General features: G+C 37.7%; 1 protein-coding gene across 1 annotated transcript in view; it reads right to left on the reverse strand.

Annotated features, from left to right (window-relative positions):
• Positions 1 to 4,812: 4,812 nt before the first annotated feature.
• The window catches only part of plxna1b (plexin A1b), a 148,141-nt gene continuing 125,906 nt past the window's right edge, over positions 4,813 to 27,047 (reverse strand). Inside the window, exons 23-32 of the mRNA XM_039656574.2 lie at positions 25,591 to 25,657; positions 21,255 to 21,401; positions 19,105 to 19,264; positions 17,855 to 17,958; positions 16,979 to 17,075; positions 14,529 to 14,719; positions 11,220 to 11,389; positions 10,918 to 11,130; positions 9,014 to 9,164; positions 4,813 to 7,140 (exon numbers count right to left, since the gene is read on the reverse strand). Of these exons, the coding sequence (XP_039512508.2) occupies positions 7,045 to 7,140; positions 9,014 to 9,164; positions 10,918 to 11,130; positions 11,220 to 11,389; positions 14,529 to 14,719; positions 16,979 to 17,075; positions 17,855 to 17,958; positions 19,105 to 19,264; positions 21,255 to 21,401; positions 25,591 to 25,657 (1,396 nt within the window). The 3' untranslated portion in view covers positions 4,813 to 7,044. The remainder of the gene's footprint in view (positions 7,141 to 9,013; positions 9,165 to 10,917; positions 11,131 to 11,219; positions 11,390 to 14,528; positions 14,720 to 16,978; positions 17,076 to 17,854; positions 17,959 to 19,104; positions 19,265 to 21,254; positions 21,402 to 25,590; positions 25,658 to 27,047) is intronic.

The following is a 27,047-nucleotide window of genomic DNA, read 5'->3' on the forward strand; positions in this document are numbered from 1 at the left end:
TTTTCTGCATGCATTGAAAATATTTGATGCGTTGTGAAATGGAGTATCCAATGACCTTAACTGAAGTATTAACATCGTCAGAACAACAGCTTTAACCAAATAGACACTTACATGCACAATTCAATTAAAGATGTGAAATCGCCATTGATTTTTCCAAGCGGATAACTTGACACCATAATACGCAATGTTTCATAGCACTGAATTGTGATCCATTTCATTTAGCAGTAAAATAATTTTAAAAACAAGTATTAAATAAGCATATTCTGTGTATTTTTCACTAAGTAGCACGCCTGACTGCTTCATAAGCCAGAGACGTGCGGTTGTGATTAACACACCGGAAGAATCAAAGGACACACACCGCCTGTGGTGCTCTCGGTGTGTGTGTGTGGAGCATGTAAATCACACTGATTCCCTCATCTATTCAGCACACACATCAGATTCAGGTCTGAAGTTTAGGATGCAAAGCAACACAATGTACTTCAAAATCCAATCATGACTTGTCATTCAAATCAAATTTTAAGTCAATAAATTTGTTTTTGATGTTTTAATGTTATTAATGTAAAGCATGTTTACCTAACTGATGCCAAACTCCGAAGCGAACTTACCGGGAGTCTGCGGGTCGATGATGGCGAAACTGTGTCTCGGGCCCTGGAGATCTTTCCGGTTCATTTCTTCCGTTCGGTCCATCGAGATCCAGGCTATCCTAGCGTTGAACAAAAACATTCAATCAGAGATCAAGAGTGAAGTGTTAGATGTATAAGTGTTGTACTGTTTTGAAGGTATAATATGTGATGTGTAAGTGTATGTTGATGTAGGATGTTTGTTAGATGTTGTAAACATACGTTGCTATGCAAGAAAAATTTCAGACTTGTCTGACAATAAAGTAAGTAAAGTAAAGAGATCAGATCAGATGCGAGTAACAACATGAGAGCAGCTTCATAGTGAAAGAGCCACTGAAACATAAAAAAACCCAACTGTTTAAAGCAGCACTATGGAACTTTTTCAACCTTTATAATATTTTTTACAAAACCCTGGGTGAAGGTACTACATACATCGACTTACAATAGGATGATTGACAGGTCTGCAATAGCCTGACGGTGTCTGCATCGCTTTTACTGGCACTCTGTAACTTCAGGTTTCAAGTAGGAAACCGAGCACAAAAAAACGACTAAATTTGGCTGTTTTACGGCATACGTCAGGGTTGGGTATCGAGAATCGAGTATCGATTGGAATCGGGACTAACTTTTCGTTTTTCCCGGAATCGTTCAAAAGTTAAAATTTCGATTCCTAGTTTCGATATTCACAGTCCGCCGAGCGGAAGAAGAAACCGCTGAACAACACCAACAAAGAAGCGTCTACCGGAAGTGTTGGCATAACCGCGCGAGTCGAACATGAGTAGCTTCCCAGACAGCAAACTGACATTGAATCAACGTGGAAACGACGTCGCTCATGACATTGAAACAACGTTGATTTGCTCATCGAATTAACGTTGAACCAACGTCAGACGCGGCATTCTTCAAAGCTAAATGAAATCGAAAATTGGTTTGCTTTCATAACGTTGAAACAACGCGTTGATTTCAAGTTGATTTTCCGTTAGTTTTGAAAGAATGACGCGTCTGACGTTGGTTCAACGTTAATTCGATGAGCAAAACTATGTCAGATCAACGTTGTTTCGATGTCATATTTCCACGTTGATTCAATGTCAGTTTGCTATCTGGGTTACGTCGGCGGTCCAAAGTGTGGCTTCACTTTTTTCTAAAAATAACGAAATCTCGGCAAAATGCTAAATTTGTGACAAAAGGAGTATTTTTACAGAAGGAGTATTTCCTTCAGAAAGGATTATTTCCTTCAGAAAGACCGTTGGTTAGCAAGGTTAGCTAAACTTTTTTGACCCTGCCTCTTAAAAGAATCGGAATCGAGAATCGTTAGGAACCGGAATCGAAACAAGGAATCGGAATCGGAATCAGAATCGTTCAAATTCAAACGATACCCAACCCTATACGTCACTTCCTCAAATTGTAACGCGAGAGCTCAACAAGCGGTTTTTTTTTAACCTCTGTGTGTTGTCATGGCTGAAGCAGCAAGCAAAACCAAGAAGCAGTAAAAAGAGAAAAAGGGAGAGTGACCAAATAAAAGGCTGGACGAGGATCAATATTGGTCCAGCGTTCGCTCGCTGGCGTGATCTAGAGGAGGAGGTGGGGTGCCCGACCGATGTTGGCCGTAAAAAACTAAATAAAACAGTAAGCCTATGTCTTATTTTTCTGGTGAAAGTGTCTTGCCTCAGGCTATAATGCAAATCAACTTTTCAATTTTGCAGATTCATCTATGGTAGCTTGATATTATAATATTGACGATATGGCTATCATCTACCACGCAAACATTTAATTGAATTAGCATATCCATTATGTAAAACGGTAGCCAATAGACCCCTTTTGCGCCGACGTCACATTTACGTCACGGCGCTAGCTGGAGGCGGCCAATACAAACCAGCACAGATTCGGCTACATAATAAGGAGCTTAAATTACTTTTAGTGTTATTAAATGTCATCTTGTTGTGTTGTTTGAAAAATGAATATGCTGTATCTTTTATTTCTAGAAAATATTCACATCATTAAAATTGCACTGTAATGTCACTCTTTACATTGTCGTGGTCTCGGCGCTGGCTCGGCAGAACTGCGGATCGTACACACAAGTCTTGTACAGGACCATATAGGCATCTAAAGATTTATATGCCCTCAGTTTCTCTTTACGATCGGTTTCTCTATAAGGTAGGTGTAGAAGTCAGGCCACTCACCCGAGGTAACGTACGTTAATCCTGTCAGATCATCCATGCATTGAGTGAGTGTGCGGCTACGGGTCGGCCAATCTGGTTCTGTCCGTTAAAAATAACTTTTGGAAATAACAATCGCGGTCCTGGACACTGAGTGACCTTACACAGTAAGATAATATCGGATTTTCTCCAGTCATTCATTTGTTAAAAAACAAGCTAACAATCCTTGCTAACTAGCATTAGTGAAGCGGCCAGATGGATCTTTCTGCCTCCGCCTAAGCTCCGCCCACAAAAAAAAAACGTCACCATGTTTACCAACTGTAAAAGGGACGCTGACTTGTAAACGTGAGCTATGCGATCTTTTGGCGTTGAAAAAATAAAAAATAAATAATGTACCTGGGATGAAGACATTTCACACGCAACAATGGAGTCGGCCCAAGACGAGAGAACTCCTTCTGCAGAGTTCAGGGGTCGCTTGTCAACAAATGCACGTGTGTATTCCCTAGTGTAACCATGACAGATTTTACGACAGTAGTAGAAGACAATATTGTTTAGGGGGAACATTTCAAAAGTAACATAATGCTGCTTTCATACTGTAAAGCTGCTAATTTAAAGCAATCTATTTTATGAAGTGCTATATAAATAAACGCTACTGGAGGGTTGAATTGCAGAGCTGGTGAAGAACATGACTATGATCAGATGCTTTCTGAACTGCGGTTTTCATATTTGTTGTATTTATTTTGTCAGTGAAAGGAAAGTGTGCAGCACATACTGTACAATATTCATGTAAACGCCACTCTCAGAAGTGTGGGTGTCAGATATATTATTGGTCATGTTCAAAAAAAAAAAAAAAAAAAAAAAAGATTACTCCAAAGTGAAAACAGGAAAAAAAAAACATAACCGTGAGTAAATGAGAACATTATGGGAAGAGCTCCAGATCTGAATGTCTGTGTTCAGGCTGAAGGTGATCGAGAACAGGTGCTACTGAACCCCACAGAGACACCTGGCCCATCACTGTTTCCATCACACACACACACACACACACACACCTGTGAGATCTCCTCACCTGAGCAGAGGAGGGACGGGAGGTGTCCTGTGTCCCGCTGGAGAAACATGTACTTCTGTAATCAACAGAGCTTAGTTATAATGTGCTTTTCACACTCACACCCACACAAGGCCAGAAATAATTTCATCTAAGAGCTAGCGGAGTTTTAATATCTACATGTAGAAACATTGAAAAAACAACACCGAACGTCTGCTAATTAGGAAGCTTTATGTGTTTATTTCAAAACTTTATCACAGCTCAAAGAACGTTGCAGCCTTTCAGATAGTTCATCTAAAAATAAGTACAGTCACTTACCATCACGTCGTTATAAACGTCTGTGATTTTCTTTCTTTTGAGGAACAACATACATATGGCAAAAAAAAGAAAAGAAAAAGAAAGTAAAGAAAAATAATAATGGACAGTCAGGCCAGAGAAAAATATCATAATGGTAGTCTTGTGAGCTTTATTTGCAATAGGTCAAATATGGTATTTTACTCATTTTACGCAGTTTGGCTGAAGATCAACATGCCATGCTCATGTAAGAACCAGCGGAAATTTAAAGGGGTGGTATAATGCCCTTTTTAGTAGATGTAAAATATATCTTTGATGTCCCCAGAGTATGTGAAGTTTTAGCTCAAAATACCAGACATTTATATAGCATGTTAAACTTGTCACGTTTTGAGGGTTAGCAAAAAAACGCACCGTTTTGTGTCTGTCCCTTTAAATGCAAATGAGCTAATGCCGCAAAGGGGGCGGAGCTACAAGAGCTCTGACTATTTACCTCACCCACATACTGAAAATTCCCAACACTTTTAGCCTTTCATGTTCAAACCGGAGTCAGATGATGTCATTGATGGAGAGACTAAAGAAGGATTGACTACGTAGAATACTACAGGACATTTACATGCTGTGTTCTTTAACTTTAGGTTCAACAGAAGCGATTGAAAATCCCTGATCATATTTGCCATCAGAAAGACAGAAGGAAAAATCACCAGAGGAGTTTTAGCAAAAACATGTTTAATCTCTTCTTGATGCCAGTTTATTTACAAGTAGTAAATCTGCAAAATAAAAAACAAATATTTACACATGAATAGATACCAGTGACAGAATCAGAATTATTCATTATTTCAGCTTCACCAACAACACAATCCATCTCGCTTCATCTCTGCATTGTGTTCAGGTCTGAAGGAAAGATACTTCAATACTGTTCAGAAATTACAGGAAAGAAATGACGCAAAGGAGGGATGAGGTTCGAGTTTCTGTGCTGCAATATTATTGCATGTTTTCACGGTGGACCTTCATGGAGATCTCGAGTTAAAGAGCAGATTCATGAGAAGTGGAGAAGCCATTACAGGAACACATAAGAGAAGAGCAGAGAACACTTGAGAAGCACCAGTTTAGACATTTAAGAAACACAGGATCAAAATATAAATAAATTAAAACACAATGTGACTCTTCTTTTTGTACATGTGATTTGACATTCAGGTGTAAACATTGAAAGTCCCTGGGAAGAAGCGCAACGTCCAGATCATCAGCAAACCAGTTCTCCGTCAAGAAACGACAAACCGTTTAAAGCACGTGAAGTCAAACCCGACTGATCAGAAGAAGGTACACTGCATTTACACTGACCCAACACAACCAACCGTGAGTGTGTGTGTGTGAACAAGCTCACTGAACGAGAACGACAGATTCACGTCAGTCAAAGCAAACCAAGTCAAAGTTTAAACTTCAGGGTTAAAATGAAGACGGGAAAAATGCATGACGTCACTGATGATGACATCACCATTAGTCTAATCTAGTCACGACCGTTAAAATAAACCGGTTGAGGTTTGTTCACTCCAAGAATGATGAGGAAAAACATAATTGGAATCACTTGAATGAACGAAAACATTGACAGCCAATCAAAATCCGGCCTATTTAAAGATTTTATTTCAGAAGTGCATGATTGGAATAAACAATGCTATCTATGTCCATTGGTGTAGATGCCAATACAGTTATCGTTCTTGGTGTGAAAAGACTTTTAGACTGATATTGTGGTGAGAGAGCAGCTGACACACTTCTCAAAACATTCGTCTCATTACTTTTAGACAGGAAAAACGGCAAAATCACCAATATTTTCAGTCTAATTTCCTGCTAATTTAAATGCTAAACCTCTTTAATTTGGCCATTTTTCAGGAGTCCGTTATCATATACCGTAACGCACTCAAACCGAATAGATGTTGACCTCACGGGGTCTTCAAGTTGAAGATGATACGAGAAACAGGTCAAAAAAACCTTCAGAGGAGACTCGTCGAAAAATAGAGAAACTAGAACAATATTTCACCTCTGATACTGAGGATCTTTCTCTCCGTGTCATACCGGCTCGTCCCACTTTAATGCGTTATAAACACTGAAACTTCGGCTCATGAATGATGGATCTCGGGTTCAAGAGGAAACAAATGATTCGATGTCCTCTTAATCCACAGCGATTGATCAGTCCAAATCAGGTCCGTCTCGTTAAAAGACAAAAGGCCGTTTCTCTGTTCTGATGAACGAGCGTCTCCTTCCTCAGTATCGATTCACCGAAACCACTCGCTCGGCCTCCTCTCCACTCGTTTCTTTGAGCTCAGGCTGAGTAAACGTAGGGATTTGTCGGATCGGAGCGCACGCGTATGAAGAGTCGAGTCTGAAATCAAGATGAAATAGTCCTTAAAGCTTCGCAGTTCAGTCAAAATAAAACATTTTTTGGAAGAATCATCTCCTCTGTCGTCACTATTTTCATTAGAACACATTCCTACTTCACAAACCATTTCAGCATTAAACAACATTCAAATAAAACATGGCACAAGACAAGATTTTTATTCATATTTTTGTCATTTTTTTCTTTTCCTTCCATTTGTCATTGCGTAAAGTCAAAGTCCCCTCCGTCGACACTGAGTGTTCATGAGAGATGGAGGCGGCTGCTCGCTGTGCAAATTCAGCAGAAACACAAGTGGCGAAGAGAGCGGAGAGGGCCAGTCGAAAACATTTGTACAAATTAATAAAACATCGTAAACACGCAATCGGTGTCCTTTGATCCGCCGCGATCATTGGCTCGTGACACAGTCACGTGACTTCACTGGAGGTCCCAAACGTCCTCGGTGTCTCTTCAAAACAGGAAAGAGCGTCTTTGTCCGTGTTGTGTGAAAACGTCCACCGCACTCGACAACAAATCATCCAAAAACAACGCAAACGTCGACACCACAGCTGATCAGCTGGAGAGAGCCATGGTGTCGATCACCTGCTCCAGTTTCGACCTCAGTCTCTGCCGACGGGACTGTTCGTCTCTCTCCAGCGCTGACAGGATCTACACGAGCGGAAACACACACACACAGGTGAACACGTGACAGACGTGAGCAGGTGGGTCGAGTATCCAAAAACTGTACTCAAGTAAAAGTACAAGTTACTTATTATCATTACCGAAATAATCAACCTCATTTCCAAAACCTGTTTCATTACCGCAACAGATGATCGTTAAATCTTAATTTAATTCATATAAAATTTGTAGTTTCACATTACGTTCTTTCAGGTTCGTCACATCATTTTGAAAATGTGTCAGGTTTCATCAAAATATATTTTGGAAGGTGTTGCGGTAATGAGAGAAATTAAACAAAAAATGTTTAAATAATGCTAATTTAAAAATAAATATTATTTCAGATTTCTAAGCAACCGTGCATGACCGTTAATAATCCGTTTTTGAAAATGTGAAATTTTATTTTATTTTCTAACAGTGTTGGTGTTTTCACACTGTTGCGGTAATGAGATTTTTTAGGACTTGTTTTGGAAATTATGCTCAAAAAGATCTTAAATTGTAAGTAAATGTTTTAAAATTAATATTCACAAATTCTCCAGACTTTGTTTCTAATGTCTGATTTGTTTTTTTTGTTAATTCAAGCATTTTTTGAAATTTTAAAAACCAAGTACTTAAAGAAATATTTACTCAAAGTAAAAGTAATAATATTTAAAGTTACCCGAGTAAGAGTAAAAAAGTATCCAATGAAAAAACTACTCAAGTAGTTGGATCACATAGGCCTATTTTCTGTATATACATATAACATGATATTATTTAGTTATTTTTCATTTAAATGACTATCAATGTCATAATTAGATAATACATCTTTGCAACAAAAACAGAAGAGACAAACATTATTTCTGTATATATGTATATTATATCTGTAGCCTGAAAACCATTGCCTGTCCTTTGGTTTCTATAATATTATAGTAACTTATACCACTACATTTGGATTATTAGACAATGTCAGAATAAAGTGACTCAGTTGAGTTTTGCACGAGTGTAAAGGGAACAAGAGTTAAAACTCTTCACGTGTGCTCTGCTCGCAGTCACGTCATGCCCAACACAAACAACGATCAAACGCACGGATCTTCTTCTGTCTGTTCTCCAAAACGTATTAGGCTATATTTCTGAAAGCATCTTTAAACTGGTTCACAGGCAAAGGCATTCGTTTTCAAGTCGAGTTAGCACGCCACATTGTGTGTACACAGTACACACATTCATAAACTGGACAATGATAGCTTATTTAGTGTATAAAGTAATGTATATGTCCAAAAAAAGGGTATTGTCATACTTTGTAGTAGTGCTATATGGCGTAATAATCTGTTTGGTTGTAAAACGTAGAATGAAATGAAATTGAATGTATCGTCGTGTGGATTAAGTCATTCATAGACAGCGTACGAAGATGTTCAACTTCATTACGGGCAAAAAAATATGATGCATTTGCAGATTTACTTTCTAGACTATACTGTAGGTCCACAGCCACTTTACACAACGCTCTTGAAGTTCTTAAATCTCCCCGTTACGACTTGGAGACGATTCAGAGATTTCATTCAAACTGATTCGCGAACCGGTCCAAGTCTTTGAACAGAATCGACTCAAAAGAATGATTCATTTGTGAATTGAGCATCGGGCATGCCGAGAAAAAAAGAGAGAGAGAGAGCGCTTAGAATAAACTACGCTTTTAATAACATACTGCATTAAAATAAAGTAACGAGAGGAACGTCGCCCAACGTAACGAAGTAAAAGTACAGTTTTTTCATAAGAAATGTACTCGAGTTAAAGTAAAAGTACCCACAATTAAAAGTAAAATTTTTCCCATAAGAAATACTCAAGTAAATGTACTTCGTTACTTCCACCTCTGGTCGTGAGCTGTTTTATCACTCACCTCGTCCTTGTATTTGGTGATGTAGGAGAAGATTTCGTGCAGCGCGCTCATGCTGTTGAACTGACTTAAGTGCAGACGAGACTGTTCAGCCAGATACGCACTCATATCCTGATCACTGATCGCAGGCATCCGCGAGATATCCGAGTAATACCTGCACACACACACATTAGCAGATCAAACACCGCAAAACATCTGCTGTGTATCTCGGATCAAATCTTCAGTGATCAAAGTTACATATTCTACACTTCAGAGCGTTTTATTTCCTGTATGTTCAATTAGAAGATCCGCATTTCTAGCACTAAAAATGACTGTTATTGAGGAAACGGTTTAGCAGTTTCATTTAAAGGAGTAGTTCACTCTAAAAAAAACTTTTGCTGATAATTTACTCACCCCCATGTCATCCAAGATGTCCATGTCTTTCTTTCTTCAGTCGAAAAGAAATTAAGGTTTTTGATGGAAACATTCCAGGATTTTTCTCCATATAATGGACTTCAATGGGGTCCAAATGGAGAGTTTCAGTGCAGACTGTTCAAAGGGCTTTAAACGATTCCAGACGATGAATAAGGGTCTTATCAAGCGAAACGATCGCTCATTTAATAAATAAATAACAAAGTTTAAGTTTTTTAAGCTCAAATGCTCGCCTTGCTCTGTTCTGTGATGCGCGTCCGTGACTCTCCTGTTCGAACTCGTTTATCAAAATGAACAAATCTTTTTTCGAGTCAATTTGTTCATTTTGTTTGTTGAATCAACCAAATGACTCGAAAAAAGATTCGTTCATTTTGATGAACGAGTTCGAACGGGAGAGTCACGAAAGTGCATCACAGAACAAAGCAAGGCGAGCATTTGAGCTTATAAAACTTAAACGTTATTTGTTTTAGAAATGAGTGATCGTTTCGCTTGATAAGACCCTTATTCATCATCTGGAATCATTTAAAGCCTTTTGAACAGTTTGCACTGAAACTGTCTTGAACCGTTTGGACCCCATTGAAGTCCATTATATGGAGAAAAATCCTGGAATGTTTTCATCAAAAACCTTAATTTCTTTTCGACTGAAGAAAGAAAGACATGGACATCTTGGATGACATGAGGTTGAGTAAACTATCAGCAAAAGTTTTTTCAAAAGTGAACTACTCCTTTAAATAAACGGTGAACTAGGGAGGTTTGCATTGTGAACACTAGTCTATATAGCAGGTCTACATAGTAGGGATGGACAATATAAAAAAAATCTATAATTTTATACAGCGATGATGCATTAAATAGATCAAAAGTGACATTTATAATCTACAAAAGATTTCAAATAAACGTTTGTTTTTATTCTAGAGAATCCTGAAAGATAAAACGTATCACAGTCTGAAGGATCATGTGACTGATGCTGAAAATACACAGGAATAAATTACACTTTACTGTATATTCACATTTATATTGTAATAATATCACACTTTTCCAGTTATTTACAGTATTTTTTGAAATGGTGAGCACAACCGACCCCAAACCTTTATACAGTTATATCTCTATATTATTAGTTTTGATGATATTCAACTCGCAAAAATGGTTTTTCACTATATAAATAAAAGGGGGCATAATATTGTACCAATATAACATAAACAGAACTATTTAAATCAAATGTTTTTGCGATTTTATTTTTAATATAAAATAATGAGATTATGGCATAAATAGTTGATTCTAAACTAAATGATTCACACAAACAGACAATTTGAACTGAATCATGTAGATCAACATTACTAACTAAATCTAACTCCGCTATTTTTGGCTACTGGAGTACAAATCAAAGATGCTAATAAAAGTGTAGAAATACAAAAAAAATGCACAATCCTTGCAATATCCACCATGTAGCGTAATTGTGATATGGTGTACGGTCCAGCATGTGTTGGATCGTGCCGTACCTCTCCACCCAGTTCTTGTAGTTGGGGATGTCTTTGGCGTAGAGAAGCTTGTTGGATGGCGAGTCTTTGCCCAGCTTGTGCTCGGATGTGGAGCAGGAGTCCATGAAGGTCTGAGCCACCACAGACAGACACGCGTCCGTAATGCTGTTCTTGTGGATGTCGAACACAAACTGAGGGTTCTTGATCACGTTCACCCAGAACCTCAACGGCAAACTGCAGAAACCACACGAGAGGACGTAAAGCAGCTTTCACTTTCCAGAACTCACTCACACACACACACTCACTCACACACACACACTCACCAGTTGCTCTTCCACGTGTGCCGGACGTCCGGGTCTGAGATCACATGTCTGTCCGCCTGCTCGTCCAGGAAGTCGAACATGTATTTGATGGCCAGAGGAAGAGCGCTGCCCCGGTGAGCTGTGCTGAAGATGGTCTCAAACAGGTCATCTACAAACTTCTGCAGTGTCCCCTGTGACACACACACACACACACACACACACACACACAGATGTTGGTTTAGGGATTTTTTCTCTTGGAAAGTGTGTTTGTGCATCTTTTTTTTTTTACTGTAAATAAATGAATAAGAATAAATGAATATATATACATTTAAATTTAAAATGTAAAATGTAAATTTAAAATGTAAAATTAAAATTGCATTTAAATTAAAAAAATAAAATGTAAAATAAAAAATATATTTAAATTTAAAATTAAATTTAAAATTAAAAATTCAATTCATTTTAAATTTTAATTTAAATAAAATTTAAATCTAAACAGACTTGCATGTAAAATCCATATTTCATTTTGTAAACATAAAAAAGTAAAATAAAATAAAATTCTGTATCAGAATTTATAGACAAGACAAGTATTTTGTTTGGTTAGTCTGTGTAGAGAGAACGGTGTCGTCTAGTGGAAGTGAATCAATCAAAACTGACTTTAGCTGGAAAATGCACATTATTCAAGAACTGCTATATAACCAAACCAATCTGTGTTACCTTAAATTATATGTTTATCTCTGTAAAGCTGCTTTAAAATAATCTACATTGTTAAAAGCACTGTATAATTGAGGATGACTTGACTTAAAATTGTTAATCTTTGTAAAGACAATTTCAGTTATCAGCAATAAATTCTAAACAAATTCTATTTTGTAAAACTAATCTTTTGTAAATCACAATTTTGTAAACATGAAAATGTAAAATTATTTACTGTAAACAAACATCTGTAAAGAAAATGAAAATGTAAATTAATCTGCTGGTGTTTTGATGATGATGTGTTTGTGCAACTTTCTTTACTGTAAATAACATTTGATATAGATTTTTGAATATTGAAGACAGACTTATATGTAAATTCTATATTGTACAAATGTAATTTCGTAAACACGAAAAAGTTAAATGCTTCAATTTAAACTTGTGTATTAAAAAGTTATTGTAAAGATCTTTTTGTGAGCACACACTTATAATTTTGCAAACATGTACAAATCTATTTTGTATTTTTTTTTAAATATGAAAAAAAAAATTCAAATGCAAACTTCACATTTTTAAGAAATAAACATGAACAATGTAATATTCTTAATTAATCAGCTGGAGTTTTGGTGATTTCTTGTTTGTAAAGTGTCTTTAACAACATTTGATTTAATATACTGTATATAGATTTGAAGGTATTGAAAACAGATTTAAAGGTAAATTCTATATTATTAAAATGTCATTTTGTAAACAAGAAAAAGTAAAATTCTTCTGTGTAAACGTATTAACCTTTGCAAAGACTAATATAATTATTTGATTCAAAATGTAAATGATGAGCTGATGATTTTAAAGTCTACAGCTTTTTGGTGAGTACATACTTATAATTTTGGTTATAATACACTGTAAAAAATATTTTCATGATATGTAATCACAACATTTTTTCTATTGTCAAATCAACTTAAATACTTTATATAGTTTAGATAACATAATATTTTGAGTTTCTGATGATAATTTTTTAAGTTAAACCAACAATATTTTTTTTTTACAGTGCATCAGTTATGAGCCATGAGTTCTAAACAAATTCTATCTGGCAAAACTAATTTTGTAAAGACAAAAATGTACAAATATATTTCATAAAATTTAAATTTTGTAAACACAGATATGTAAAATTAACAAATAGTTAATGAAAAACTATTTTTGTAAGCATTAACATAAACAAATTTGAACTGTAATCAGTTCTATAAGTGATTTGAGTGTTTGTACATCTTTCTTCCAGTAAATATCATTAATTGATTGATTGGATATATCTAAAGCCGTGACCTTCAGACATGTTGAGGTGTGCCTTGATTAAAGCTGCACCTGATCTTGAGCTGGGATCGCTGGGAAACGTGTCCGAGGTGGGAGATTTCTGTGTACTGTCAGACAGGATGGATAAAGACCCAGTTTTTCCCAAACCGCTCAATAAGCAAAGGTCATTGGTCTAATTAAGATACAGTTCTCCATGAGAGTGGGAGCACTGGTAAATGTTAATGAGCAACTAGTCATTCACACACAAAGGTCAACACTAACTGTCTGAGGACTTCAGCTAAGAAAATCAGACACGTGCTCCAAAAGTGAGGCAATTAGTTTGAGTGTGTGTGTGTGTTTGTCAAGACGGAGAATATTAGCGACAGATTTCACTGTACTAAACATACTAAACACTCTTGCTTGAGAAATACATCAGAACAATATAGTAAATGAGAGTGATTTTCTCTCATTTCAAGTATGTGACTGTGGTTATAGTCAACTAAAACAATGTAAAACAAAACAAAAAAGTAAAAGTAAAACAAAAAATAAAAAAATGTTTTCAGTAAATTAAATTAAATATAAATGTAAGAAAAAAGACTTAATGAATGAAATTAGAACTGAAATAAATGTTTATGTACTAAAATGAAAGAAACTAAAAAGTTACAAATGATTAAAAAACTCTTTTCCCCCCTTTCGTTTCTCCCTGACATGTATGGTTATATGTACTCCTGTATGTAAATTATGTTTTGTTTTAATTAAAATGCATTAAAAATGTATATAAATAAATAAATAAAAGTTCATACTCTACACAGTGGTAGTACACAGTGTATAAGTGCATCATTTGCATAGATTGTGAAAAAATATGGGCGTAGTGTGCGTGACATCACCCGTTGTGTTTTTGAAGCGCGTTTTTGAAGCCCAAAGTGGGCGGAGCCAGCCGTCGCCATTTTGGAAGCGCGTCACTCCCGGATAAATGAAAATGTGCAGCGAGGCGGATTAGCAGAGGTCACGTGACGCTAACGCTAGCAGTGACATCAGCAGCAATCCACCTGTCACTCAAGTGACCACGCCCTTAATTATGCACAACTTTAAAGCTTAATATCATTTAAACGGATGAGTTATAAAAAAATGCACCCCCGTCACAGTCGTCATGAAGGGTGAAGTTAGCGATATAGACCAAAACCACTTTTCGCACCAGACTGTAAACATGTTTTTTCCAGCTGTAAAGTTGGCCATTTTAACATGCAGGTCTATGGGAGTGAGTCTCTTCTGCAGCCGGCCCCTAGTGGCCAGTGGAGGAACTGCATGTTATGTTCCGTGTCGGATTCAAGAGATTTGGACACGGCTGGTGTCTCTCCTCACCTTGGTGGCCAGCAGGCGCGTCAGGTAGATCTCGGACACCATCTTGCTGCCGCGGTCGCCCTCCCTCTGGTCCATGTGGTCGTGGTTCTTCACCAGGTGCCAGAGTTTGGTCCCGCTCTCCAGGTCAGGTGTGATCATGGGCGTCCGCGAGCGAAGGCTGTCGGGACTGCTGGCGGTTCTCAGCATGCTCTCTGTTCAGACAACGTGAGAAGAGAGAGACACTCAGTTGACTTCACTGTACGCCTGAAGAGAAACTAGACTGGAGAGAAACGATCAATCAAGAGTGAAATAGTGACATCGTCCAAAACAATATTGTCTATTGATAAAAACCTAGTGATAAATCAAAACTGGGCAGAGAGTAAAAACGGTTTCTTTTCTCCCTCACTGCCAAACACAGATTGTGGATTTGATATCCATCATTTGAGTCTGTCTGAAGCTCTGGACCGCTGGGTTAGTCCCACTGAGGACCAGAAACACAAACACACAAATACAGCACCGCTGCGCAGAGAAACATAATAAAGAGAGGCTATTTCAGAATAAATGCTTACTACATTATTAATTCTGTATAATACCTATTTTTAGACATATGTTAAAAAAGCGTATTTACATTTTACTTAAAATTTATGCGGATTACTTCAAGTGCCCAGAAAAGCACTATATAAATGTAACAATTTAATTACTTCCAGTTTGTTACACTAGCAAATGAATTATTGCATTGGCAACTACAGAAACTGAAATAAGGAGTGAGTGAAGACGGGCCATTGAAATAATTAGTTATTTTTATCCTATTGTTTACTATATGTCGCTGTGGGTTTTGGTTCTTTGGCTGTAAAGATAAAGACTGAAATCATTTGGCGGAGTGATATTGGAGCTGTGATGCGGTTAAAACCTGCTGGAACTACTTTAGCCGTGCGTTTCCCTGAAAAAAACTGCACGTCTTAGAGCGCTCGTCAACCAATCAGAATCAAGCATTCAACTAGACTGGCTCCGCCCTCCTACGTACTCCCGCTCAATTTTCATTTTCCTTCAGTACTGCACTCTTAGAAGAAATGGTTCTATTTAGAACCAGAAATGGTTCCATCCCCCGCTTCATATATTGAACTCCAAAATGGTTCTATATAGAACCATTTTTTTTGGTAAAAGGTTCTATTGGCCAAGTGTGGAACCCCAGGGTTCTATATAGAACCCAGAGGAACCCTTTTTTTAAGAGTGTATAGAACCTTTTAGGGGTTCCAAATATGTAGCGCTGATGGAACCTTTTAAGGTTCTATATAGAACCCAGAGGAACCCTTTTTTAAGAGTGTATAGAACCTTTTAGGGTTCTATATAGAACCTTTTCTTCTAAGAGTGTACGTCTGGGATTGTGCTGTATTCTTTGGTTTTCTCCGGTTAATTTTTAACCAGTCCAATCAGTGAACAGAGGGAATGGCTGAGACATTGAGCTAGTTTGAGTAGTCATACGTCACGACCAAACGTTAGCGATAGGTTATGGCAGATTGACTCTGGCCAGATCCAATAGTTTTAAACAGACGACGTCCCTTCGCTCTCTTCCATTGGTCAGAAGTGAAGCCGCCAGTGTCCCGATATATCATCTTGGAACTTGAGTCTGCGCAGAAGCGATTCCGGGACCAGACCTGCGCAGGAAGTAAAGCCGCGAAATCAAGGCCCCGCCCCCACTCTCGCCGAATCAATCGCAAGCACACGCTCCTGCATTTTTTTTATTTATTATTATTTATGGAAATTTAGATATTAAATTTAAAGCTCCAATCTCTTCAGTCCTCCGAAGATGCCGAAAAAAGTGTGTTGGTGCTTCAGTGACTATTTCGCTCCGAGGACCTGTCAATCACAGCTGTCAATCATGACGTCACCAACACCGCATCAAATAACTCACTAAAAACAAACTTATTTTAAAAACAAACACATGAAATTACATCAGCGTGATAAAAACTACCATACCGTATTTGAAGTGTAATTTAATTTTTTAGTTGGTTTAACACGGGGAGGGGCGGGGTTTATGAGCTATACTAGGACAGGCCACCGGGGGGGCGATCGAGGCACTTTGACTTCACTTTTCAGGGCTTGAACGGCACGCTTGGTTTAAACATCAACAGAGGACCCGCTTACAAGGAAGTTAACGCTTGTCAATGGAGCGAGGCCAGACTCTCTGACTGTACAAATGAAATGTACGAGAGTCTGGTGGGACCAGGCAAGCATTTCTACAGCCCTGCAGTATAAATAAGTTTAAGTTTAAGTATTAAAATGAGTAAAACTGAAATTAAAGGAAGTCTAAAACTAAATTATAAATCTATTTAGTGAAAAAATACTAAAAAAAGTACTTAAAAATGACTCAAATTTAAAAATACACTGGCAATAGAATGTGAGCCGTATTTGATGCAGTGAGAGAGAGAGAGAGAGAGAGAGAGAGAGAGAGAGAAGCAGAGCTCTCTCACCATATCTGCTGAGGGATTTGGTGAACGTCGAGGAGTTGGAGATGTTGTAGGCGGAGTTCTGCTTGGGGACCAATGCGATCGCTGACCCATCTGTTACCTAGACAACAGAGAGAGAGACAGATTGACACTGATTATTACTGACACAGATACATCAGACATTCAGGACTGCCACCAATATCTCATCAAGCTACTCTATATTGAAACCTGTAATTTTGTTTAAAAAAAATACAATTAGATATTGTAAAACACTTAAAAAACATGAAAATATGAAAATGTTCCATTCTTTCAAAACTTTAATACAATAGCTCTAATAGCGAATTTCAGCATCATACACAACGTATATAGCACTCGCCTAGCAACTACCTTAGGACATGCTAACAAAGTGCTAAACATGCTAATTCATGCTCACAATGTGCTAAAATATTCTAGCAACATGTTAAAACATACTAACAACAAGATCATCAATCTATCCATCCATCCCTTTCAAAACCTTTATATCTCAAGCTTTTAATACTTCTTTAAACTTTCTGGTCAGGCTTTCTCAAGCCAACATCCAAGTTTGTCTCGACTAACTTTTCATCATGAGAATGTAAACCTTGTAAAATTTGTAAAGACGAGCATCTCACACCCAGACTCTTTTTGTGAACGTCATCAGCCATAACAAGAACAATGATCCGTCATCAATATCCACTGATCAGCGCTGCTTCTGTGCTTGTGTTTTGTGAAGTGTTGCTATGGTTACCTGATCGTGCGCTATGTGTTAAAACGCTTCAATTGTTACCAAGTAACCTGCCGAGGGGTTGCCGTGGTTACTGGGCAGCGGGGTGTAGAGGTGTTGCCATAGTAACCGGGCAGAAGATGTGCAGCTGCGGTTACCTGATAGTGTGCCAGTGTGTTGAGACGCTTCCAGTCGTTGTCGATCTTAGTGGTGACGTCCTCGTCCTGGAGAATGATGCGAGCCATGCGACCCTGCCGCCACTCTGATCCCAGACCAGAGCAAGACACACATGAGCAAAACATCATGCTATGTAATATAGCTAATCTACACATCCAGCTGGTCACTCATGGTCATTTGCTGGCGTGTTTAAAGTCAACGTGTGTTTCCCGTACAACACCGTCATTCAGATCAAAAATCAGCGAACTCCTGAACTCCCAGTTTCCTGAAACTGTATTGTTGCAAATTGGTCGTTAAACCACGTTGGTTAATGATGTCACGCAGGTGTTCTTTAAAGGGCAACTAAACCCCTGGTCAGAGCCTGACTCCACCCACTGGCAATATTTGAAAATGCTGACCCCAGCGGAGATAGAGGGGACGAAATAGATGCTAAAACACTCTATCGTGATCGTTTTCAATACTCACAATTCCAATTCCTGACTCCCTACAGTGGTTTTGACGACACAAGATGGTTTTTATACAGCCAAGGGCGTGAGCTGAAACCTGCGTACGTCACGAAGTGCGGAACATCCAATAGGAAAGTTCAACTGCAGTAGCCGCCGTTCAACCTCAAGGGGGCAGCACCAAGACGTTTTTACACCATATATTGAAGAAATAATAAACTTTATACACAAATGTCAAAAAAGTTACTCGAATCAATGACTGGAATTAATAAAGATCCATTCTTACAGATCATTAACTAAAAAAAAGTTGGTTTAGTGTTTAGTGAATCCAATTGAGATCGAATTAATGCTAGATGTTTTGCTATAGATTATTGACGTGGCATCTGAGGACGAATTCTAATATTTTGCTTTATTTTCAGATTCAATCATATGCTCGTTCGCACACACACACACACACTCTTCGAAAACTATGCTTTAAATCTCTTGACAAATGCTAAATTACATTATGTATTATAAATAAAAGATTGCACTGAATGACCGCTTGCTTATTTTGCTCAAGATCAGGATTTACTGAGTGCACGTCATGCAAACTAGAAACTGCTCCTGACCGCAGCTCGAGATCTGTCGCTCACACACACACCTCTGCGATGCTGTTTGCGAATGTTCGTTGGAACGATGGTTTCGGGAAATACGACTCGTTGAATTATAATGAAATGACCATAGTTGGCTGACGATGCTTTCGGGAAACACACCCCTGATCGATTTTCCAGCACTTATTATTTCCGTACCGAGGTCCATGTCTCCGACTTTCGGCCGCTGCGAGTACGGAGTGCCTTTAAACACGGCGTCCAGCAGTTTCTCTTTGACCTGTGTGATGGTGTCGCAGTTCAGGCATTTAACGGTGACCTCCACGCCGTTCTCGTTCTCTGGGTTAATGCAGTGCAGCGTCTGCAGGCACAACAGAGGATTAAACACGTCACACAAACACTGAAACACAAGTACAGTAGAATACAACTATAGTGTTTAACCCTCTGGGGTTCTTCGGGTCAATAATGACCGATAATGAGCGTTTAAATAAAAAAATGTTAAAAATCGTAGCTTCATCGGAATGGTCCGAAACTTGGTGACTTTAATGGTACTTGGTATATGAACACCCAAAAAAATTGGGGACAGGATTTGAAAAGCGGTCAAATTGGTGGTCGTAAAAAAAATTCAGGACCTTCGGGTCAAAAATGACCCGCATAGGAAATGAATGGGAAATTGGCAAAAATGTGAAAATACTGAGTTTTTTTGTACGTACAATCTACAAATCAGCAACGATCTTGAAAAAAAAGCACACAACAGTGAAGGGGTGAATCTATAAAACTTCAAGAGTGCAAAACAGACACATCTAGACACACACACATAAACACACCAAAAAATTCAGATTTTACATGTGTTTTGCATTTTTAAAAAGCTCAGTTTGTCCACGAGATGGCATCCATCTAATTTTAAAAATTGCTTTTATGAGGCCTAGGCTTGACTCCAAAATGAAATACAGCTTTAAAAAAAAATATATATATTTTTTTTTTGTAATATTTTTTTCTATTATATTCAATGGGGAAAATTTGGTCATAATTATTGCATTAATACTAATTATAAATTGTTGTATTTTTGAAATTTTCTCAAAACACCAAAAAAGAAAAGAAAAAAATATTATAAAAAACAAGTAAAAAAATAAAATAAAATATGATTTTCTTTTTTAAATATGAATCCCGCCCTTTGGGTCAATTTTGACCCGAAGTTCCCGAGTGTGACTGTTAAACGAAGAAGTGCCCCTTTTATGCTATTATAAAGGCTCCTAATGTTGTTAAGAGTCTCCTTCAACAGGTTTACATGCATCAAAGGTCAAAAAACACTATTTTATTCATATTTTCCACTTTTCTCACAGTGTCTGAAACGCTTCAGTGTCTCTAAGCTCCGCCTCTCTGAGAGCTGCTCTGCTCTGATTGGTCAGAAGCCAAACGCTCATTATCATAACCTGATCACAGTGATATGAACAGAAACATTTACCGTATCAATCTCAAACAGACACAAACAACACAAACCAAACTACAGTGACTGAGGGCGGAGCTTGAGATGCTGTTCAACCAATCAAGAGCATTATGCAAATGAGCTGCAAACCTACATAGGCTTATCAGGAAGTGAGACTGGAACAGTGTTGGGTGTAACTAATTACTAAGTAATTTAATTACTTTTCCCTTGAAAATGTAAAGTAAGGGATTACTCTTCATTTATCTGTAATTTAATTACAGTTACTTCTGATGTAATTGAGGTAAATACTGTGTATAGATCAATCCGATCTCACAGCGAACCGTATGCATATTATGAGGCGTCTAAATCGTACGACCGCACTCGTATGAATTATTGTAAAATATGTATGAAAAAAGTGTGAAATGTCATGAAATCAGACATAAAACAATAGTGGGTTTAACATCAAAATGTATCTGATGTTAAAAAGTATGTTTTTATAATGTAACCTTGGTCAGTTTAAGGATAATTCATGCAATTTTATAGTATTTATTTGAAAGAATTAAAACAGATTCACGTCTATCCTTCTATTATTCAGCTGGTTGGGATTTTGAAAGTAATTATTAATTAAAAGTAATTAAATACTTTTTAGAGAGAGAGTAATTAGTCCAGTAATCTAATTACACTGTTGAAGAGGTAATTAGTAACTAGTAATTAATTACTTTTTTAGAGTAACTTACCGGAATTACTGACGACTCGTTTCAGTTCAGAATCACTTTGATCTTTGTAACTTTTCAGAGCTTTTACGTTCACAAACACACACTTCATGAACGATCATATCCAAAAACGCATGTAAGGGGAACTTTAAATGTTATTATTAATATGACACGATGTATTTTGTGTTTCTGATGCATTCAGAACCACTGACCAGTGTTTTGTAGTCGATCTGCTGTCGGATGAGTTTGTCCTCGCTGAGGGAGTATCTGGCCTCTCCGGTGATGGCGTCGATGGGACCCTTCTCCATCTGCTGCTTTATAGCACAATACAGCATGAAGAGAGGCTCGCCGGCGCACTCCTGAAACACAGATAATAGAGAGTCACAATAACACACACTCAAAGAGAAGCACTGGAATATTCAAGGGTCAGATAAAAGACGTTTTCTTGTCCTAAAATAGTCCCAAAACAGACTCAAATAACTCACAGCACACCTGTCTGCCTCTAGGAGGAGCTGTAACCAGCCAATACATAAATCAGGACCGTAATCCTTCAGTTTCTCCATTTCATCCACGCCAGTCTGAGTAATATTAATAGCAAGCGGCAACACGAGATTCCTTCATTTTGTGAGAATTTAATAAGTGTTCATGCATATTTTAAACTGTATGAGCCTAAAAAGCTTTCCACAATTTGAGGACACGTCCCAAATGGCATCAATTTCTGGTCCTGTGGGCCGTTATAACTAAAGTGTCCCCATAACGGTGTGATCGAGGAAGTTTTCCAGCATCGATTCTTCCAATTTCACCAATAGTGGTCATTTTCTCCACTTTGCCCAATGATTGACACTTGTGGATATATTTGTACTCGTCTCTGTCGCTCTCGTTCGGCCCGTTTCACAGCACTCCTCCGCTCTCATGTCACCACGAGTCATATATCGCTTTATTTATTTTATTTTTGACGTGTCGCACATCTTCTCCAGCCACTTTCTCTCAGTAATAATAAAAAAATCCCAAATTTCATTATAAAGTTTTACAACAATGATGTCTCTGGCGTATTTGGTTTCGGATTACATGCATATGGAGGTGAAGCAATACTGACAATTTGTACAATTATTTCACTATCTCACTAATCTAAAATATTAATATATATTTATTAGGGCTGTCAAACGATTAATCGCATTCAAAATAAAAGTTTGTGTTTACATAATATATTTACATAATACCGTCGTGTTTGTGTACCGTTGCATTCAGTAATATTATCGATCTAACTGGACTGACACTCGATGATCACTGAAGTAAAAACGCAATCAAAAATCTCGTTTCAAACTAAAAAAAGATAAATGTGCAACTCCTACAAAAATAAATAAGACAAAACGCCGACTCCAGGGAGCGCCAGCCGTGTAAAAGCGGCTGTTTAGACGTGGAAATGGCGCGCGAACAGACCCGAGGCGAACACACGAGCGAGGGAGGGTTAATCGAAGGCTAATGACTGTGGAGGAGAGCGAGAGAAACACTTCAGAGCGTGATAGGTGTCAAACAGCCAATCACACGCCTCTCTCTCTCTCCGTTTCACTCACTCTCGTCCTCCTACACGCACTCCCTGGCTTTCATCATTCACAACTGCTGCTCTTCTCGTCTCGCTCTCACTAATTTGATCATCATCTTCGTCCTGTCAGTCTCCTGAGAGTTTGTCTCTGATATCTGACGCAAACATTCCCAACGAGAACGCAGAACGCCGCTGTAAACACAACATATTTCAAATTTCACTTTCTGAAAGGTGGTGTGGTATTTCTTTTAATGATTAAATACCTAAAAAATAAAATAATAATAAAAACCTTCTTGTGTTCCAGTTTAATATGCAGAGGGACAATGTGTAACTGCTTTTAAAACACTGATTTGCTTGTGTGAGAAGCCGATTCAACCAATGATGAGAGTGTGAAGGCCGGACTATCGGTTTGACTGACCAATGGCAGAAGGGGGGCGTGTTCAGGAAACAAGTTTGAAAGTAAGCCACATTATTCATTTTAAAGAGGACATATTTTTCCCTTTTAAGTCTTGATTTTGTTTTTGGGCTTTACTAGAACAAGTTTTAAAGCTTGAATGTTCAAAAAACACATTTTTGCTATTGCTGCAGTCTGTCAGTAACGCTCTGTTCACTTCCTGTCTCTATGTTAATCTTCTATGTTAATTATGTACTACTTTGTCTTGTAATTTTATGTGTAACTTATGTTTTTTGTACCTCGACGCTTTTTTGGCCAGGTCGCCATTGTAAATGAGAATGTGTTCTCAATGTGCTCACCTGGTTAAATAAAGGTTAAATAAAAAAAATAAAAAAATAAATAAAATGAAGCCCCTCCTCCTGAAAAGCACACTGTGCTCTGATTGGTCGGCTGGATCAGTGTGTTGTGATTGGTTGAGCGCTTCGATGTCCCGCTCTCACCATAACCGGCAGTTTAACACAATACTAACTAACTCAACCAGGCCCCGCCCCTTTATTCTGCGCATGAATTATTATAATGAGGAATGTTGTGACGTGTTCAAACTCAAGACTACAATGGAGACGTTTCAGGAGTTCAACAAACACTGATATAGAGAAGAACTCACTGGAGGGACTTTGTGTCTGGCAACATTACACACTAAACACAGACAAACATAGAAGCTCATGGCTAATTACCCAAAGTAATTAAACTGTATAAGACTCAGACAACTTTAATGAGCAGAGCTCACGCTCTCAAACACCGAACGACAAACAGCGGCTCGTGATCCTGCCGAGTGTTTGTGGTCTCTTGTGTCCCTCACTGGGACCCGTAGCGGGAAGGTTCGGCCCATCCATATGCTGGCCCTGCCACTCTGGGCTCATTAGCACAGGGGATAATTAAACACACAGCTGTTAATGAGCAGCAGGAGACGACACACACACACATCTCACTGCTGTGTGTGTTTATGGAAGCGCTTTATATTAATGTGGGTTTTTAGGAACTCCTCATTGCATCTGAATCTCACGATGTGGCCACAGACAAACACGAGGAGAATAATAATCCCCGAGCGCCGCGTGTGTCTGGACTTCACATATGAAATCAGAAATCATTGTTTTTATTCATTTGCTCTCAGGACACTGTTGAAAAACAGCTGAAGTGGTTGCTGGTTTCAGTCTTAGCCATTTAATCATTAGCCGCAAATCGCGCAAATTGAAACTGCGTATTAAAATTGTGAATTGAAAACACTTCAATTTTGCAAAAAAAAAAAAAAGTGTTTTACGTTCGCATGATGGGTTTTCAGGTAATTCGAAAAGGGAAAATTTCGCAAAACTGCAATGGAAACCGTTTTTGCACATTTATAGTCACCTGCGCATGTTTGGACAGAATATGAGACAGAGCTCTTTATTAAATTCATAAAAGACAAAAGAATTACAGGAATACTGGATTCTAAACCTCAAAGAAACGCCACAGTCACGAAATCATACTCAGAAAACATTCGTCGCCGTGATTTTTGGAATGACTTTACGTTTTTTATTTAGCAAAAAAATTACGCATTAGTCGCATAGAATCGCTTAATGGAAACGCCGTAATTTCACAGTATTTTTAAATTATTTTTTAATAATTTCAAATATTATTATTTTTTTTTTGTATATGTGTGATGCTCTGTCTCTGTTTTTAGGGTGACTGTGTAACATTCTGTCAAGGGTCTATGGATGAAAAATAGCCTCTTGGGCTAATTCTGGCACGTTTACACTTTATGTGCATTGACCCTGTAAATAAAAAAAAAATTAATCTCTAGAAAAAAGCAAATCTGTAATGGAAACGTGCCTAGTGTCTGTTGATGAAAATTTCATTTTTTTTGTTTTTAAAGGTTTGTGTGTTTTTTTTTTTTTTTTACACCTGTAGTCAATAATTTTGTCCCTTAAAACTCTAACTTGATCACCAAAATCACATATTTTAACTTTTTTTTTTCTTGAAAATGCCTTAAAATATCTTGAATGTAACTCGACACCCTTGCCTCATGTAGTATGCACGGTTCAATGAATATGCAAATGAGCCCCGCCTCCACTCACTCACTCAGAGATCCACTGGTTGACGATCACACGTTGATCTGATTGGTTACAAGGCGGTTTGTGACGTCAGAAACACCAGCGATTTCAAAGCGTGTTTTTAAAGTTCACTGCAGTTTTAAGGAGGAAATACTCAGCAATGCTGTCCACTTATCAACTTACACATGGTGTGTGTTAAAGCGTATTAAAAACACCACATACACACATAAACTACATTAAAAACTGGATTTACTCCACAGCGGGACTTTAACAGTCTCTAAATATATTCAATAATTATCATAATGTGAATTTGCATCCAAGTAGTATGAAAATGGGGCAACTAATACAAAAATCAGTCATATCAGTCAGTCATTTTGTTGATAAGATGGCCGGTTTAGTTGGTCTCCTAGCCTGACGAGCGTCCAATCTAAACGTCTCTAAAACCTGTAAACACCCGTGCGCTCGAATAACATCGCTCAAGATGCACGGAAACACAGTCATTCATTCCAGTTCCCTCCACTTACCTTAAGAAACTTGAAGAGGAGGAAAGTAAACCAGTTTGTTAGCATCTTCTCAGCCACAGATTCAGTCCTGAGGGGGGAACAGAGTGAAAAATACATGTCAAGGATTTATTTGCTTGGGTGTGGGAGTCCCTGAGGGAACCTTTAAGAGCAGCGAGATGCTTTGAAGGCGTCTTCATTTCACAATTTCCCCAGCCGCACAACAAGAAAACAGCCATTCTGATAACCAACATCTTTAGGGTGTGTGTGTTGTATTAAACTCCTATTTGACATCAAAGTGCGGCGGCCGAATTATTCCAGCAGCGATGGTGAACGCAGCTCGGGGAGAAACCTTCAAAGCACACACGCTAATAATTTAGCATTAACAACAAACCAAAGCGCTGCTCTCTTCCCTCGCAAAGCAAACCACTAAACTTCATTAAGAAAACACCAATTAAAAATATTCCGTATCTTCTGTCATTAAACAGAAACCTGGCACACAATAACAACCCTCCGCAAAAAGTCCCTCGGAATGAGGCTAATTACACGGCTTGGTAATTAACGGACCTTATTAGCGCTAATCTGCTCACGGCGCGCGCGAGGAGGCGTAGACGAGGAGTCTGCTGAAATAGGTTTGTTTTTACCATCTCTGCTGAATTATTCACTCGTTCGGATGCCAAGGCGGACGCGGAGGAGCGGACGAACACACACTGTGACGAGGTATTAAGAAAACGTTTCTGGAGGGGTGAAAGATTGAGAGTGTGTTGAGATCTTTAGGTGATGTTTGTCATCATGTGAGAGAGAAGAAGAGAAACTGAAACCAAATCACTCTGAAGACGAGATGATCATTCCTGACAGATTCACTGTCCAGAGGGAGATCCTGTTGACGCATGAATATGGCTGATGAATCACAAAACATGTCCAGGCCAGAGCATGACCTGATCATAATTTACTTTTCCAATAATAATTAATAATAATAATAATCAAATAAATAAACGGGTTAACCTAAATAAACAAATAATAATAATAAATGTTTTAGCTAAATAACTAAATGACTAAATAATAATAATAATAATAATATTATAATAAATAAATGGGATATGGGGAAAAATAATAAATCAAATAATAATAAAAAATTGTTAAGCGAAATAAATATATAAATAAATAATAATGGCAAAATAAATAATTAAAAAATGGTTAAGCAATATAATAATAGTAAATGGGTTAAGCTAAATAAATAAACAAACAAAAAAAATAATAATAAATGGTTAAGCGAAATAAATAAATAAATAAATAATGGAACAGGGTAAATAAATAATAATAATACATTTAAGTGAAAAATACATAATAAATTGTTAAGTGAAAAATAAATAAATAATAATTAATGGTTAAGTGAAACAATAATAAAATTGGGTTAAGCTAAATAAATAAACAATAAAAAAATAATAAAAATAAACGTTTTAGCTAAATAACTAAATGAC

Source organism: Pimephales promelas, chromosome 8 (genome assembly GCF_988280905.1).
Source record: "Pimephales promelas chromosome 8, fPimPro1.hap1.1, whole genome shotgun sequence".
Taxonomy (NCBI): domain Eukaryota; kingdom Metazoa; phylum Chordata; class Actinopteri; order Cypriniformes; family Leuciscidae; genus Pimephales; species Pimephales promelas.